General features: G+C 36.8%; 1 protein-coding gene across 2 annotated transcripts in view; it reads left to right on the top strand.

The window, feature by feature from the left end:
- dpys (dihydropyrimidinase) overlaps window positions 1–13,979 on the top strand; it is a 35,188-nt gene that overhangs the window by 11,253 nt on the left and 9,956 nt on the right. For both annotated transcript variants that reach the window (XM_066690986.1, XM_066690987.1), the window contains exons 4-6: window positions 10,246–10,435; window positions 11,109–11,265; window positions 12,080–12,221. In XM_066690986.1, coding sequence (XP_066547083.1) covers window positions 10,246–10,435; window positions 11,109–11,265; window positions 12,080–12,221 — 489 coding nt within the window. The remainder of the gene's footprint in view (window positions 1–10,245; window positions 10,436–11,108; window positions 11,266–12,079; window positions 12,222–13,979) is intronic.

Here is a 13,979-nt window from a genome sequence, read left to right as displayed (position 1 = left end):
AGCACTGACAAAGCATTGTCTACCTGCGGAAACCCTCCCTGCTGCCGTTTCATTTCGTATCAGTTAGCGGCAGATAGACTTAGAATGTTATTACCATTGGTGATGGGCAGACAATTCGACTCTTATACCCTTCAAGAGGACCTGACCCAAGATTCCTGTCCTCTGTGGTAGCCAACCACATACAGTTAGGTCCATACATATTTGGACAGTGACACAATTGTCATCATTAAAGACTTTCATAGGGTAGTTACATACAAATTGGGTGAACGGTGTAGGAATTACACCCATTTTTATATGTGGTCCCCCCAATGTTAGAGGCTCAAAAGTATCTGGACAACCTAACATAATTAAATTGTGAGTTTCAATACTTGATTGCAAATCCTTTGCAGTCAATGACTGCCTGAAGTCTGGAACCCATAGACATTGCCAGATGGTGATGCTCTGCCAGGCCAGTACTGTAGCTGTCTTTAGTTCCGGCTTGTTCTTGGGGCGTGAAGCTTTGCCTTCAGCAAGTGAAATGCATGCTCAATTGGATTCAGGTCAGGTGATTGACTTGGCCATTGCAGAACATTCCACTTCTTCACCTTAAAGTTTTGGGTTGCTTTCGCAGTATGCTTCGGGTCATTGTCCATCTGCAATGTGAAGCGCCGTCCAATGAGTTTTGAAACATTTGGCTGAATCTGAACAGATAATTTAGCCTTCAACATGTCAGAATTCATCCTGCTGCTTCTGTCAGCAGTCACATCATCAACCAGTTTCCTTGGCCGCCATAACATGCTTCACAGATGAGGTGGTATGCTTCGGATCATGAGCAGTTCCTTCTCTTCTCCATACTCTTCTCTTCCCATCATTCTGGTACAAGTTGATCTTTGTCTCATCTGTCCATAGGATGTTGTTCCAGAACTGTACAGGGGTCTTTAGATGTTTCTTGGCAAACTCTAATCTGGTCTTCCTGATTCCTGTTCACATCTTGTGGTAAACCCTCTGTATTTACTCTGGTGAAGACTTTAACACAGATACGCCTACCTCCTGGAGGGTGTTCTTGATCTGGCCAACTATTGTGAAGGGGTTTTTCTGAGCTCTCCAGTGCGTTCTTTCTTTTTGAGAATGTACCAAATAGTTCATTTGGCTACAACTAATGTTTTTACTATCTCTCTGATTGGTTTGTTTTGATTTCTAAGGCACAAATGAAGGCAAAACGCCCCAAGAACAAGCAGGAACTAAAGACAGCTGCACTGAGCAGGCATGTGTTGTTGTTTTCAATACTGTTGCTAAGGTCATGGAGGGTGGAAACAACACATAATGTTGTGGAGGGTGGAAACACCACATAAATTGATTTATTTGGATTCATCATTTTGGGCTACAAGTGCATTTTTATTTCTGGCATCACTTCCCAGAGCTTCATTCTGGAGTCAGCACTTGTATCAAAATCATCCCCCTGCTCTCTGCTTGTCAGATTTCATATTTTTTGTAATTTTTTCATAAGTATAAATATATTTTTTTGTCTTGGTCAGAATTGATTGTCTAGAACCACCCTCCCCATTTTAACATTGCGTTCATGGAAAAATCTGTCTCGACCTATGTCGCTGGTCTCTGAACCAATTACGACGTAACTTTGGTGGATGACTGTACTGTTATTTAATTGCCTCTATTTTGCAGCAATCTACTTAACAATTTTGCTCTTTCTGATTTTTGCCTAGACTGTAAAGGTTTATTTGTGTCTCTCTGTTTAATTTTATATTGTTTTAGCATTTCTCTTCAGCTAGTTTGCTATCATTACAACCATCTCTTTGTGCTACATGCTTTCTCCTTCTATTCAAATTAACCCAATAGTAATCTTTGGCATGGTTATTGAAGGCAGTAAGCCTTTACTCAGAAAGCTTATTATAACCGTTTAAGAAATACTGTTTGTCCTCTGGCAAGTTACTCTTTAATTTGTAAGAGTAATTGTAAAATATTGGATAATACAAACTGTATAGTAAAACAAAGCCCTTCTCAGAAAGGATATTCACCTCTAGGGTTGAAATTGTAGTCATTGTTTAACCTCACCATTATTCAAAATGTTATTCACATATTAAAAATGCTTTTTAAAAATGCTGTTGGGGTCATGACCCTATGCACTTTTGAAACGATAATTTGAATTATAGAAGTAGATCAGCAAAATCAGTGTTTCTGCTTTGCTTCAGTTTAATGATCCCAGATACCAAACACAGAGGGAATAACAGCAGTGGATTTTTTCAACTTTAATAGTAACAGAACTTACCTCACGACCCATTTATTTCAAAGATGGGGCTTTTAAATATCTGCATGCATTTGTTATTGTAATGATATAGCAGCAGTGAGGAGTACAGGTGAGTAATCTTTGATACTATTTTGTGTAATTTTTCCTAAGTAGAAGTAGGATATATATGGTCATGAATATTCTTATTTTACTGTGCAACACAAATCATAGCTTGACATATCCTTCATGTAGTCGGTATTGTAGTTTTTTTCTTTCCACATTTTGCAGTCACTTATATTTGGTACTTTCAATGCATAACCATACTCCTATTGCTGAGCTGGGACACGGCGCGACCAGAGGGAAACTGACCAAGCTGAACCTTGTCTTCAAGTAGTGAAGAATTTGTCAGATTATATCAGCTTTTATAGAGTGCTTTGACAGAATAAGGGCTGAGTGACAGGAGACTTACACTGAGCAAATTCATCTAAACAGCTGTTTATATAATGGACTGCTCTGCCAAAGAAGTTGTGCAAACCAGTGCAGCGGAGTTACTATTACTAGACTGGTTGGTCTTGCTTTGAATAAATATGAAATGTTCCAGGATTAGAAAGAACTTCTCCCTTTCAAACTTTTGAACCTTATAAAGAATGAAATGATTTGTTTAGTTTGGGGAGACCGAGCTGATCTAATACCCATGTCCACATCCTACAATGCGGATTTGCTATTTACAGTTGGGCTAATTCTTACAGCAACATGGTATGTGATTAAAATGACTCATTGACCAAGTCATAGCTTAGGAAGACATGTGCTCTAATTCCAAACAGGTGTCGGAACATTTGACAGCAGGGCACAGAGTTGATGTTTGAACTTCTGTTTTGTTACCATAGAAAGTTATAGTATGTGAAATATGCAGCACCCTTAATGCACTTCTGAAGATACACATGCACGTATACATTATAGTATTTGTATTCCACTAATAAAGCTGGTTGTCTCACTGTCTTGTGGGGGAGCCAATATGTCTGATGTTAGAAATCACTTTAATGACAAAGAGTGTCTCCATACTTAAACTCTTTGATAAGTACAAAAGAAGCTAAGTTTACCCAGTTACAATTCTGGCCCGTCCTGGACCACAATATCCTACAGTTAAAATTAGAACATGGTGATATATCAAATTAATTTGATTAATTCAAATGTATGTTTTTGCACGATGTGTAAAATGTCTGAATCGCAAAACTGAGATTGAATGTTATGATGTGTGCAAATGCTGCATCTTATCTTACGCTCATTACATGACAGTGAATGGTAGGTTCCAACTTCTGTACCCCACTTCCGCTAACTACGCTGCTTATCCATCTGCTTATCTATTGCTAATTTGCCAGTCAGTCAGACACACTACAAAGATGGCAGCAATCAACGTTGACGAAAAAAAAAAAAAAAAGGCAGGCATGTCACCTCAGTGATATGGAAGTGTTTTGGTTTGGACATCGAGCAAACCACTGTGCTGTGTAAAGTTTGTAGAAAGTCTATCGCAAGTAAAAGTGGCAGCACAACAAACCTATTCCAGTGCATGTGAGAGAAACACGCAGTAGAATGGGAGCGGATTGTGTGGCACTGCGAGATACAGATGTGAGCTCCTATCCCACTCCCTAAACCCCTGGTAACAGGCAGCTAACATTAGCTGCTTCATTTTCCATGTCATCCCGTATGACAAGAAGGGTGGAAGGAAATTACAGACGTGGTGATATTTCATATTGTGAAAAATATGGTCCCCATCTACATAGTCGAAAAGCAGGGGGTTCATGAAGTGCTGAAAACAATTGATCCAAATATGAACTACTGAGTCACAAATATTTTGGGGAAGTAGACAGGCTTGTTTTCGTGTCAAAAAACCTGTCAGATAAAACTAAAGGAACACTGTTCTGTTTGACATAATTTTTCTCATGTTTGCTAATTGTTTCTGGGGGTTTTTTATGGATAGCATACTAGAGGCATTTTTAAATTTTTTAAAAAATTGATTAAAATCGTGAATCGCCCACAAATACAGCTGGCTGATCTCTTGGTGCATCCCTGTTCTTGGATATGACGTGTTTTCCACAAAAAAGTTTTTTTCTGGTACCTAATCCATTATTTTAGGAATACTCCATGTCATATAAAACTACAGAATATTTATATTTTGTTATGTATTCAGGGTGAGCCCAAATAAAATCTTTGACCTATCTGCAAATCGCAACGTATACATCTATAGTGGTTTATTTTATTGTTAGAAGCCACTTCCTACTTTTTAAAAATCCAAACACAATAAAGTATAACTTTGTGATTTACAGGTGGGACAAATGCATTCGGTTCTCTTAGGTATTGTTTGGGAATCTACTGTTTATCTGCAATTATTTGCTAGCCTTTCCTCACAAACCTTTTACAATTCATACAAATGTAGCAAAATCATTTTAATTCCTATATTACACAATACAGGTGTACAAGTCTCACTGTTATAGTTCAAATTGAATTGAATGAACTGCCTTTTGAAGTTTAATCTAATTCATTCACTGTCCTGATCTTGATCAATTAAAAGAACAAAAACACAAAATTTCAAGGTACACATACTCAAACTGCACTTTTTTCAAATTTCGACTTTGAAATTGTTCATATTACTAGTGGAATTCAAATAGTTTTTTTTTCAGTGATTATTATTATTTTATACTTTAACAAATATTTTCTAATTTACATCACTTTAAACAGAGCAGTTAATGATGTGTATTCTAATAACATTTCACAGCTTTTAATGTTGAAAGGAATTTAACAAGTGAAGCAATCCTGATCCTTTGCTTTGATTTATTGTTTATTGTAGTTATATAGTCAAGTGACTAATATACCCCGTTTCCACTGGCGGACGCGTCCGTGTTTGGTGTCGGTTAACTTGCTGGTGCTGGACGTGTCCCTAACGTCCGTCCACTGAGGAAATACTTCTCTTTCAGAAGCGGAGATGTGTGCTGGACTTGCAGACAGACAGGGAAGAGATCAGATACATTATGTCGGAAGATATAATCTCAAGTTCCGTGTGGGATCACGAAGAAATTACAGTTTTATTAGCAGCATAGAGTGAGATCCACGTACAGAAACAATGACTGCTTACACTTAATATCAGTGCATTAAAAACTTGGATTTCACAGGACCGGTGCAGTGCCTGACTAGTTAAAATCAACTGAAGGATAATAATCTGATCGGTAGGAGCCGATGTTATTAATAGTGTATGAATAACTGGCCGGTGTTCAGGCTGTGTTGTGTGAATGTGTGCAGGACAATCCGCAGAGACAGTCAGTGTGAAGGGAACACGATTCAGTTAACGTGTCCATTTACAAGTTAATGAATAAATAAATACAGCAGATCTGGGTTTCCCTCTAAAACATGAAGGACTGGTTTAATAAATGCGTCCATAAACGCCATGACTGAGACGCGCGCACTTTAGTTCAATTATAAGCTGCTATATTGTATCTGGATGATTAATCGTGAAACGTGTGTAACTTGCCCGGCTTAAGGACGTCTGATAAGTACATTATAAATAATACGGCAAAAAGTATCGTTTGCAGTTACATATCTGTAGTAAGAGTAATAAGTTAAGGGAGTCTCGCTGTGTCGTTTAAAATACATATATACTCTCACAAATGATGACGATAATAATATCAATACATATTCGCTATTTAGTATTATTGTTGCGCATGGAAACGTATTCTTATGGGAACATGCTTGTCTGAATATGATGTTGTCTCTACACGTTTAGCTCTTCCTAATATCTCTGAACAGAAACGTGTATGTATTACGCTGTTTACAGTCATGTAAAGCACAAAGAATAAAATAATCCTGTCCTCGTCGGGCTGTGTCGCTCGCAGTGTTGATCTGTCTCTGTTTTTAACACGAACACAAACCAAAGCCACAGTCGCTGCTGCTCATCAGAGGGAGACACTACAGCAGGGGAGATCCCATGTGGACACAAGCAACTCCATATATTAGCTCCTTACCAATGTAACATTTAACTGCATTGATTCTCTATCAATGTTATAATACTCTTAACAAATTAGAAAAGAAAAAGATGTAGATGCAATCATGCATTATATATCTCCTACAATGAACTGATATATTCAATAAGTATTTCTGTAGTGTAGTAATGACGAATGATCTCAGCATTTCATTGGATCGTGAGGATTCCTCCTCAAGCCTTCTTCATTGCTTTGAGATTTGTGATTTGTTGCCCTTGCAGGGAGATAGACTCTGCCGATGGTTGTGTGTTCTGATTTGAAGAGATTTTAATGAAATTAGATTAAATGAAATGAAAATAAGAGCACATCTTCTAAGTCCCCACACTGAAAAACTGTAAAACTTTAGGTTTGAGTGAAATGTGCAAGAGTGTTGTCTGCATTTAACTACAAATTGTTAGCACTTCTATAATTTTCCTGCAACTTTAGTTGGCTTTAACTGTATTTTGTACTAGGATGTATGTATATTGTATATTGCATTTAGATTTTAGATTTATTGTATTTTGCTGTGCTTTGAAAATGTTTCTTGTAAAAACTGTAAGGGTAAGGGTATAATAATAATAATAATAATAATAATAATAATAATAATAATAATAATAATAATAATAAAATATGCAGTAAAATACACTTCAAAACAAGATCCAACTAAAAACATGCAGCAATTAATCTATACAAGTTTAAACAATTATTCTTATTCTCAGAAATAGCAAGCTTAATTCACAATGACTTGATGTTGTCAGATTTGCAACTCAAAGATACTGGGACCTCATTATATCAAAGAACTGCACAGCATAAAGAAAACAAAAGTTGATTCTATTAAAATTAGAACATGGTTGCTACCATGGGACACTATACTTATGATCAAAGCCAGAAGTTTGAATATAAGTAATAAATAAAGAAATAAATACATTCTGCGTATAAATTCCAGTCTATTTGTAGTAGGCGCTGTTTCAGGACAAGGGTTTCCAATTTTATACATTTTGTTCCCAAAGCAAATTATGTTGTTCTTTGTTGTGTATTATCAACTAATTTAAGAATACATAATTAGTCTATATCCAAGGTGACTTGCAATGGTTTTTCAAGCACATTCAATGTTCTTCATATACACCACATTACAAGGGTAGAACAATCACAACTTAATCAACTTAACAAACCAAACAATTATGAATCCACAGAAACAATAAAGTTAAAATAAGACCAACAGACTGCAGGCGTCATCTAAAACATCTTTTATGGACACGCTGAAAGACTGTAAAGATACTGTTCAGTCCTGCTACTTTAACTCCAAACACACTGACCCATACTGAAAAGACCCTAGGGAAAGCATAGCCCTAAATATCATTTAACAGAAATACAGTTACTGGAATGTCTTTCCAGTGAATTCGGCAAGAGCATCATATCCAAACAAACGTGGAAAATGCTGCCAACGCTCAGCTCAGAAAGAATAGGAGGCTGAGGAAGGACTTTGATATCAATGGCACAGTAAAGAACTGCTACACGTCTATGTGGCAGTCTCCTATCTTGCCATGAGTCTTAAGAGCCAGTTATTTTGCTTGTCTGTTCTAATATACAAGCCTGTGTTGATTTTTCACCATGTTTGCCATTGTTAGCATTTCATTTTGACTCGTCAAGCTCTTTGAGGAACAGACTAAACATATATCAAGAGTATATTTACTGTAAGTGTAGTGGTTCTTATACACAGCAAAAGCTATTTGAAGACTGTGAAGAATGTGATGTGGACGTGGAAATGGGCTCTGCATCAATGTAGTGTGAAATGTGGTCTGTGTAGCTTTACTCTACAATGTAAGAATAAAATATACATCCTTGTCAGTTGTTATTTTTGCATAATGAAACATTAGGCACCACAGTTTATATATGCAGTTATGGTTGAAAGTATCCATACATTGCATTCAAAACTATTAAAATTATAATATATTTTGGTTAATAAATATTCTTCATGAAGCTATGCTTTTTAATATATTTTTTCAGAGTTTGATTGATAGGGAGAAATGTACTCCCTCAATAGATAGTCAGACAAGGAATACTCAGGGCCTGATTTAATTAGAATAATACCAAAATACTTTATTCAGCTATAACGAAGAACTTTGGAGATTGCCAGTTGAGAAGACACATCTAAAGTTTTTCTAAATTATGTACTATCATATAAGATGACTCCATTTGTTTGCCGGGCAACTACATCAATGAGTGAAGAATCCCCTTTTAATTGCTCTCCGAAAAATCAGACTGTAGAGTAGATTGAATCAAACAGAGTCTTTATTCAAGCTGCTTGGAGAAAAGTAATACACACAGACACGCAGGTCTCTGTCCTTACCTCCCTAAAATCATAGAGCTTACATGATGTTATATACATACTGCGATATCCTGGACCGGGTGAGTTTGAACCAATAAGGGGGAGACAACTCCCTATCTTATGATATCCTCACTATCTTCCTGATTAAGCTTAAACACAATGTTTTCTATTTTATGCCCAAATATGGAGACATATGTTGCCATTTCGTTATTTATATTCCACACGTATCTAACGCATGTCTAGATAGGCAAAGGGGGGTTGTGTGCCCACTTCCCCATCTTCTTGTGGTTTTACTAGAACATATGTTCTGTACTAAATTTGTATTGTGTGTCTGCAGAGGGATGCATCTGATGCAGACCGGTAGAAGCTTGTCTCATTATGTGCTGTTTGGTAACCTCATGTACGGGTGAGGTATTTTGGGCCTCTTCAATGAGCGACCCCAAACTATATGACATGTCTGCTTTTGTCTTCTGTTCTCTCTATGGCTTTGGATGAAAACGTTTTTCTAAAAATCAACTACTGCACCTGTCCTCTCCGGAGCGATAGACAAAGCTTAAATTCATACATGGGTCACACAATCTTGCTGCCACAATGGTACAAATATATTTTTGACATTTAGACAAGGCACAGTCAACATGATAAACACTAATTTATATAAAAATATTTGGACAATTTGAATTTTTACAGTTTTCTTTTGGGCTGAAATGTGAAAAGACAAGATTAATACATTGGATGTAACATTCAAATTAAGTTTGTGAAAACTACTACAATTGTAGATATGATTATACATTTTTCTGTATTAGACATACCTCAATGAACGAACTTTTTTTATTATGTTAACCAAGTAAAATGGTTAAACAAATTATATTTTCCTTGGAAATACAGACACTTTTCCTAGGCCAAGCCAAAGACTACATCACTGTGAACAACCAGCAGTTTTAGAAAAATCCACTAAATGGACAGCAAAATGTAAACAAGTGAAATCAAAATAAAGCAACACAGTACTTACTTGTATTAATCCCAGAAAGTCAAATATGGTAATTGAGAGTACATTTTTTTTAAATGCTAAAATACACAGCACTGTGCTCTGTTTATTCATATGGTTCTAGTGATTCAATAGAATGAGCACTAGGTGGAACCAAACACCAAAGTTTCCTTCCCTTGCGAATAAACTGAAATTTTGAGAAAGAACGAAGAAGAAAGAAGCAAGCTGTACACAATGTTTATATATTACTTCATTGATGGTATTTCTTTTTGCTGAAGCACTGTTTGAAAAGAAAACATGGAACTCTGAAGGGTAGACTTACAATACATTTATTTATCATCACATTTCCATGAATTAATCATTTTAGAACTATTTGTTGCCACAGTATTTCTTAAATGGATCTCAATATAAAAATAATAATGATCATCTTAATAGTCATATTGTTTTACCAAAGTTCCGCAAATGTATGTACCGTAATGCAGCAATCTGTGAAAAAACAAGGAAATTGTTGTTATTATTATGATAATATTTATTATTATAATAACATGATTAATGATAACAATAATAATAATTAATAATTATAATAATACAAATTGTCATTGGCAGTTGTTTTTGGTTATTATACCTGACAGTAAGTGGACTCAATACTCAAAAATGGCAGCCCTCAAAAAAACGCCTTCTCATGAAATGTGTGTTTTAGGGAGCCAAGAAGATCCTTTCATTGGGCATCACAGGCCCCGAAGGGCACGAGCTGTGCCGCCCTGAAGAGGTCGAGGCGGAGGCCACCCAGCGAGCCATTACAATCGCCAGCTCTGTCAACTGCCCCCTCTATGTGGTCCACGTGATGAGCAAGTCGGCTGCTAAAGTGGTCTCCAGCGCCCGGAGAGCAGGTAACGGCCTCAGTGAGAGCCCCGAGAGACGAGCCTCACAGACAGAATACATAAAGATCATAAAGATACTTGCAGTAACATTTGTTGAATATCAATTCTTCGTTTAGTGCCATTAGTTTAGGCAATAGAGGCAATTATGGTGAAAAGCAACAAAACTGACTTGAGAAAGATATGAGAGAAAATACCTGTTATATGAGATTTAATTCAAAATGGAAAGAATGGAATTCAAATGGGATAGTAGATGTCTATTTAGCCCTTTAGTTCAATGCCTTGAGACTTTCATATGGGTAACTGATTCACATTTAGTATCACTGATGAAGTTGGACAGACATGCATTTAATAGATCTGGAGTCAGAAATAACAAGACGGGTTACACTTTGGTGCAGTGCAAAATGATCAGTGTACTATTTGTATGGTATTGTCTGGGAGGGGTACAGAATGACACTGACTGAGGGTCGTATTTTAATTGGCACCTTGGGAAGAAAAAACGGATTCACCCGGTAAGAGAGGAGAGGCATTCTTTACACAAGCCCCATTTTCAAGGTTTATCTGGCTCTCTTGCCAGGTCAATCAGCACAAAACATTTCAGAGCACTTCAGTGGGTGTTGTTCTTTCGCCTTGCCAGGAAAATAGTCTCTAAGCAGTAGAATTGTATGGTTTGATGCTGTAACAGGAAGGGTGGTGTTCGGTGAGCCCATTGCTGCAGGGTTGGGTACAGATGGCTCTCACTACTGGAATAAGGACTGGGCTCATGCTGCTGGTTTTGTGATGGGACCCCCACTCAGGCCCGACCCCAGCACGCCAGGCTACCTGATGGACCTCCTAGCCAAGTAAGGGTTCGCTTCCAAGTCAAGCACTTTTGACCTATCCCACTCACAGGTGACAGAAATCAGTCCATCTTGAATTTGATTGAGCTACCTCTGCAAGACAACTACGACAGAATACCTTACAGAGACAGAGTGTACAGGACAGTGTGAACTCTTAGGAGGAGAGAAATTTTAACTCCAAGGCCAAGGTCCAGGGTTTAATAGTTTCCTCCCCTGCAGAAAAAAAAATGTCAGGTTAAATAAAAAATAAAAAAGGAATTTGTTTAGTATAAGATATTTTGGACCCTATCATTTTTTAATCTCTTTTGTGGGGGAGGTCAATATAAGACACTGATGACACAGAAAAGGTACAATAATTACAAGTCTTCCTTATAGGGTGCAAAATAGCTCAAATAAAAGAATATAATAAGAGTACCATGTTCTTTTTGAGTATTGTGTATCCTTAGATATGGGAATGTCACAACTGAGCTGAAATCTTTATTTTCTTATGAAACAATGCATAAGATCTCATGGTAAGATCTCCTATGGTAAAACAGTTTCTTGTTGAAGTAGTCACATTGAAAAACTTTTTAAATTATTTGGGGAAAACAGTGGAAGAAGTCTAAGCTGCATCCAACAAGATGGGCTGTAGAATATTTGCTGTTACTTTGACCTAGTTGGAAAATATGATGTTCTAGGTAGTAAATACTGATTAGGCTATTTGAATACTTCTTTTTTTATTGCCACTGAGTGGTAGAAAGAAAAAGAGCACGTTTTATGGGAAAAGGAGACAAGCACATTTACATTGAAAGAATTTGCTTTATTGTTTCGCAAACAGCGACGACCTCAGTGTAACTGGAACTGACAACTGCACCTTCTCCATCTGCCAGAAAGCCCTGGGAAAGGACGACTTCACCAAAATCCCAAATGGAGTGAATGGAGTGGAAGACCGCATGTCAGTCATATGGGAGAAAGGCGTGGTGAGTTTGCAATGCGCCACACAATCCAGATTTGTTTTACTCCTAGATCATGAAATGGACAATGTCTTTATTGAAGTAGCATTAAAGAATGGATGCAGCACCCTGCTTGTGGAGATTTGTTTTCTGTTTTAAGGGACAATGTAATTAACAAGCAAATTATTTAAGAAACTGGTTTTCTTCTTGAGATCAGAAATCGAGAAGTGGTTAAGCTAGACATATCACATAAGTATAATTTTCAAAAGAAATGCAGTATTATTTGTTGTTATAGGCAACCGAGCTGATTTTTTTAGTTGAATGCACTATATCATTAATCATCCTGACACGGACAGATTTAATTTACCGTCTTGTTGAAACAATTACCTGTTCTTTTTGTTCAATAACCTGCATTTTGTTGTTGGGAAACCTACCTTTTATTCATGGAATTTGATTAGGCCTACCTTGTTTGGACTTGTATTTTTGGTCTTCAGTATGAGGAGAAATTAGCAATAAAAATGCAGCTATATGTATAACTCAAGACAGCATCCAAGCATACATATTTGCTGTCAGCCACACAGTCCTTGCCATACATTTATTCTCATTATAGGACTACATTGGCTTTAGCTTTAGCTTTGGGTGAGTAAATACTACAGCCCTATGTCCAAGAAAAGAAATGGTGCAGTGGATACTTTTACGATGTTATTCCATATAGAAGACTGCATAGAATGTTATGGCTGATCGGTGTATATTCTTGCAGATTTGTGTCCAGAAGCTGGTATCAGTGTGGATTGCTAAATCTTTTTCCCAGTCGCCAATTGGAAGGGATATTGATTTGTCATTTTTGGATAAGAGATTATATAATACAGATAATGGTTTCTTGGAGAGGGTTAATTTATCGATTGTTTCCATGAAAGGGGGGGTTGTAGATTGTTATTGATTATATTAATTTTTGATTTGATAGCATTTTTTAATTGGAGATATTGTTCTTTACCGATACCAAACTTCTGTTCCAAACCATTGAATGCAAGGAGGTTATTATTTTCAAATATATGATGTAATTGTGTGATACCTTTCCTTTTCCAAATGCTGAAGACTATTGGCGTCAGTCAGGATTAGACCATATTGGGGTGAATTTGCTGGGTGTCATGGTAGAATGAGTGATTATGTTCATTTTCCACCAAGCTGTCAGGGTTGTGGAGATTACAGTGCTCTTAAAACAGTTATGACGTTTAACAGTTGGGCTTGAATGGTAAGTCGTTAATTGAAATTTCTTTGCATACAAACTGTTCAATTTCTATCCACAGATTGATCTGTTTATTTGAGTATAGCCATTTTGTAATATATTGTAGCTGGTTAGCCAGGTAGTAATGATACAAATTTTGATGCAAATTTTGGAACCAATTGGTTGTAGATTGTACTGGGACCATAGTGAAGAGATAGTTAATTTTGGGTAGAATAGACATTTTAACTGTTGTAATTCTGCCAATAATAGAGAGTGGTAAGTTCATCCATCGGTTCAGATCATCTTCTATGGTTTTTATAAGTGGAGTGAAATTGAGATGAAATAAGTCTGACAAATTGGTGTAGATATTGATGCCAAGGTATTCGATATTGCCAGTGGTGAATGGAAGAGCAGGCGTTTGAACTGCAGCATTCCAGGAGTAAAGGAAGGAAGAATTTTTATTTAGTTTCCCCTGCGCAGGAGGACAACTTTATTGTTTATTTCATCACTTTAACAGTTAATAAAAAAAAACAAAAAAACAGAATAACAGTTTCTTTACC

The sequence above is a fragment of the Amia ocellicauda genome, chromosome 18 (genome assembly GCF_036373705.1).
Source record: "Amia ocellicauda isolate fAmiCal2 chromosome 18, fAmiCal2.hap1, whole genome shotgun sequence".
Lineage (NCBI taxonomy): Eukaryota > Metazoa > Chordata > Actinopteri > Amiiformes > Amiidae > Amia > Amia ocellicauda.
The sequence above is the reverse complement of the archived record's forward strand: the minus strand, read 5'-3'. Positions and strand labels throughout refer to the sequence as shown.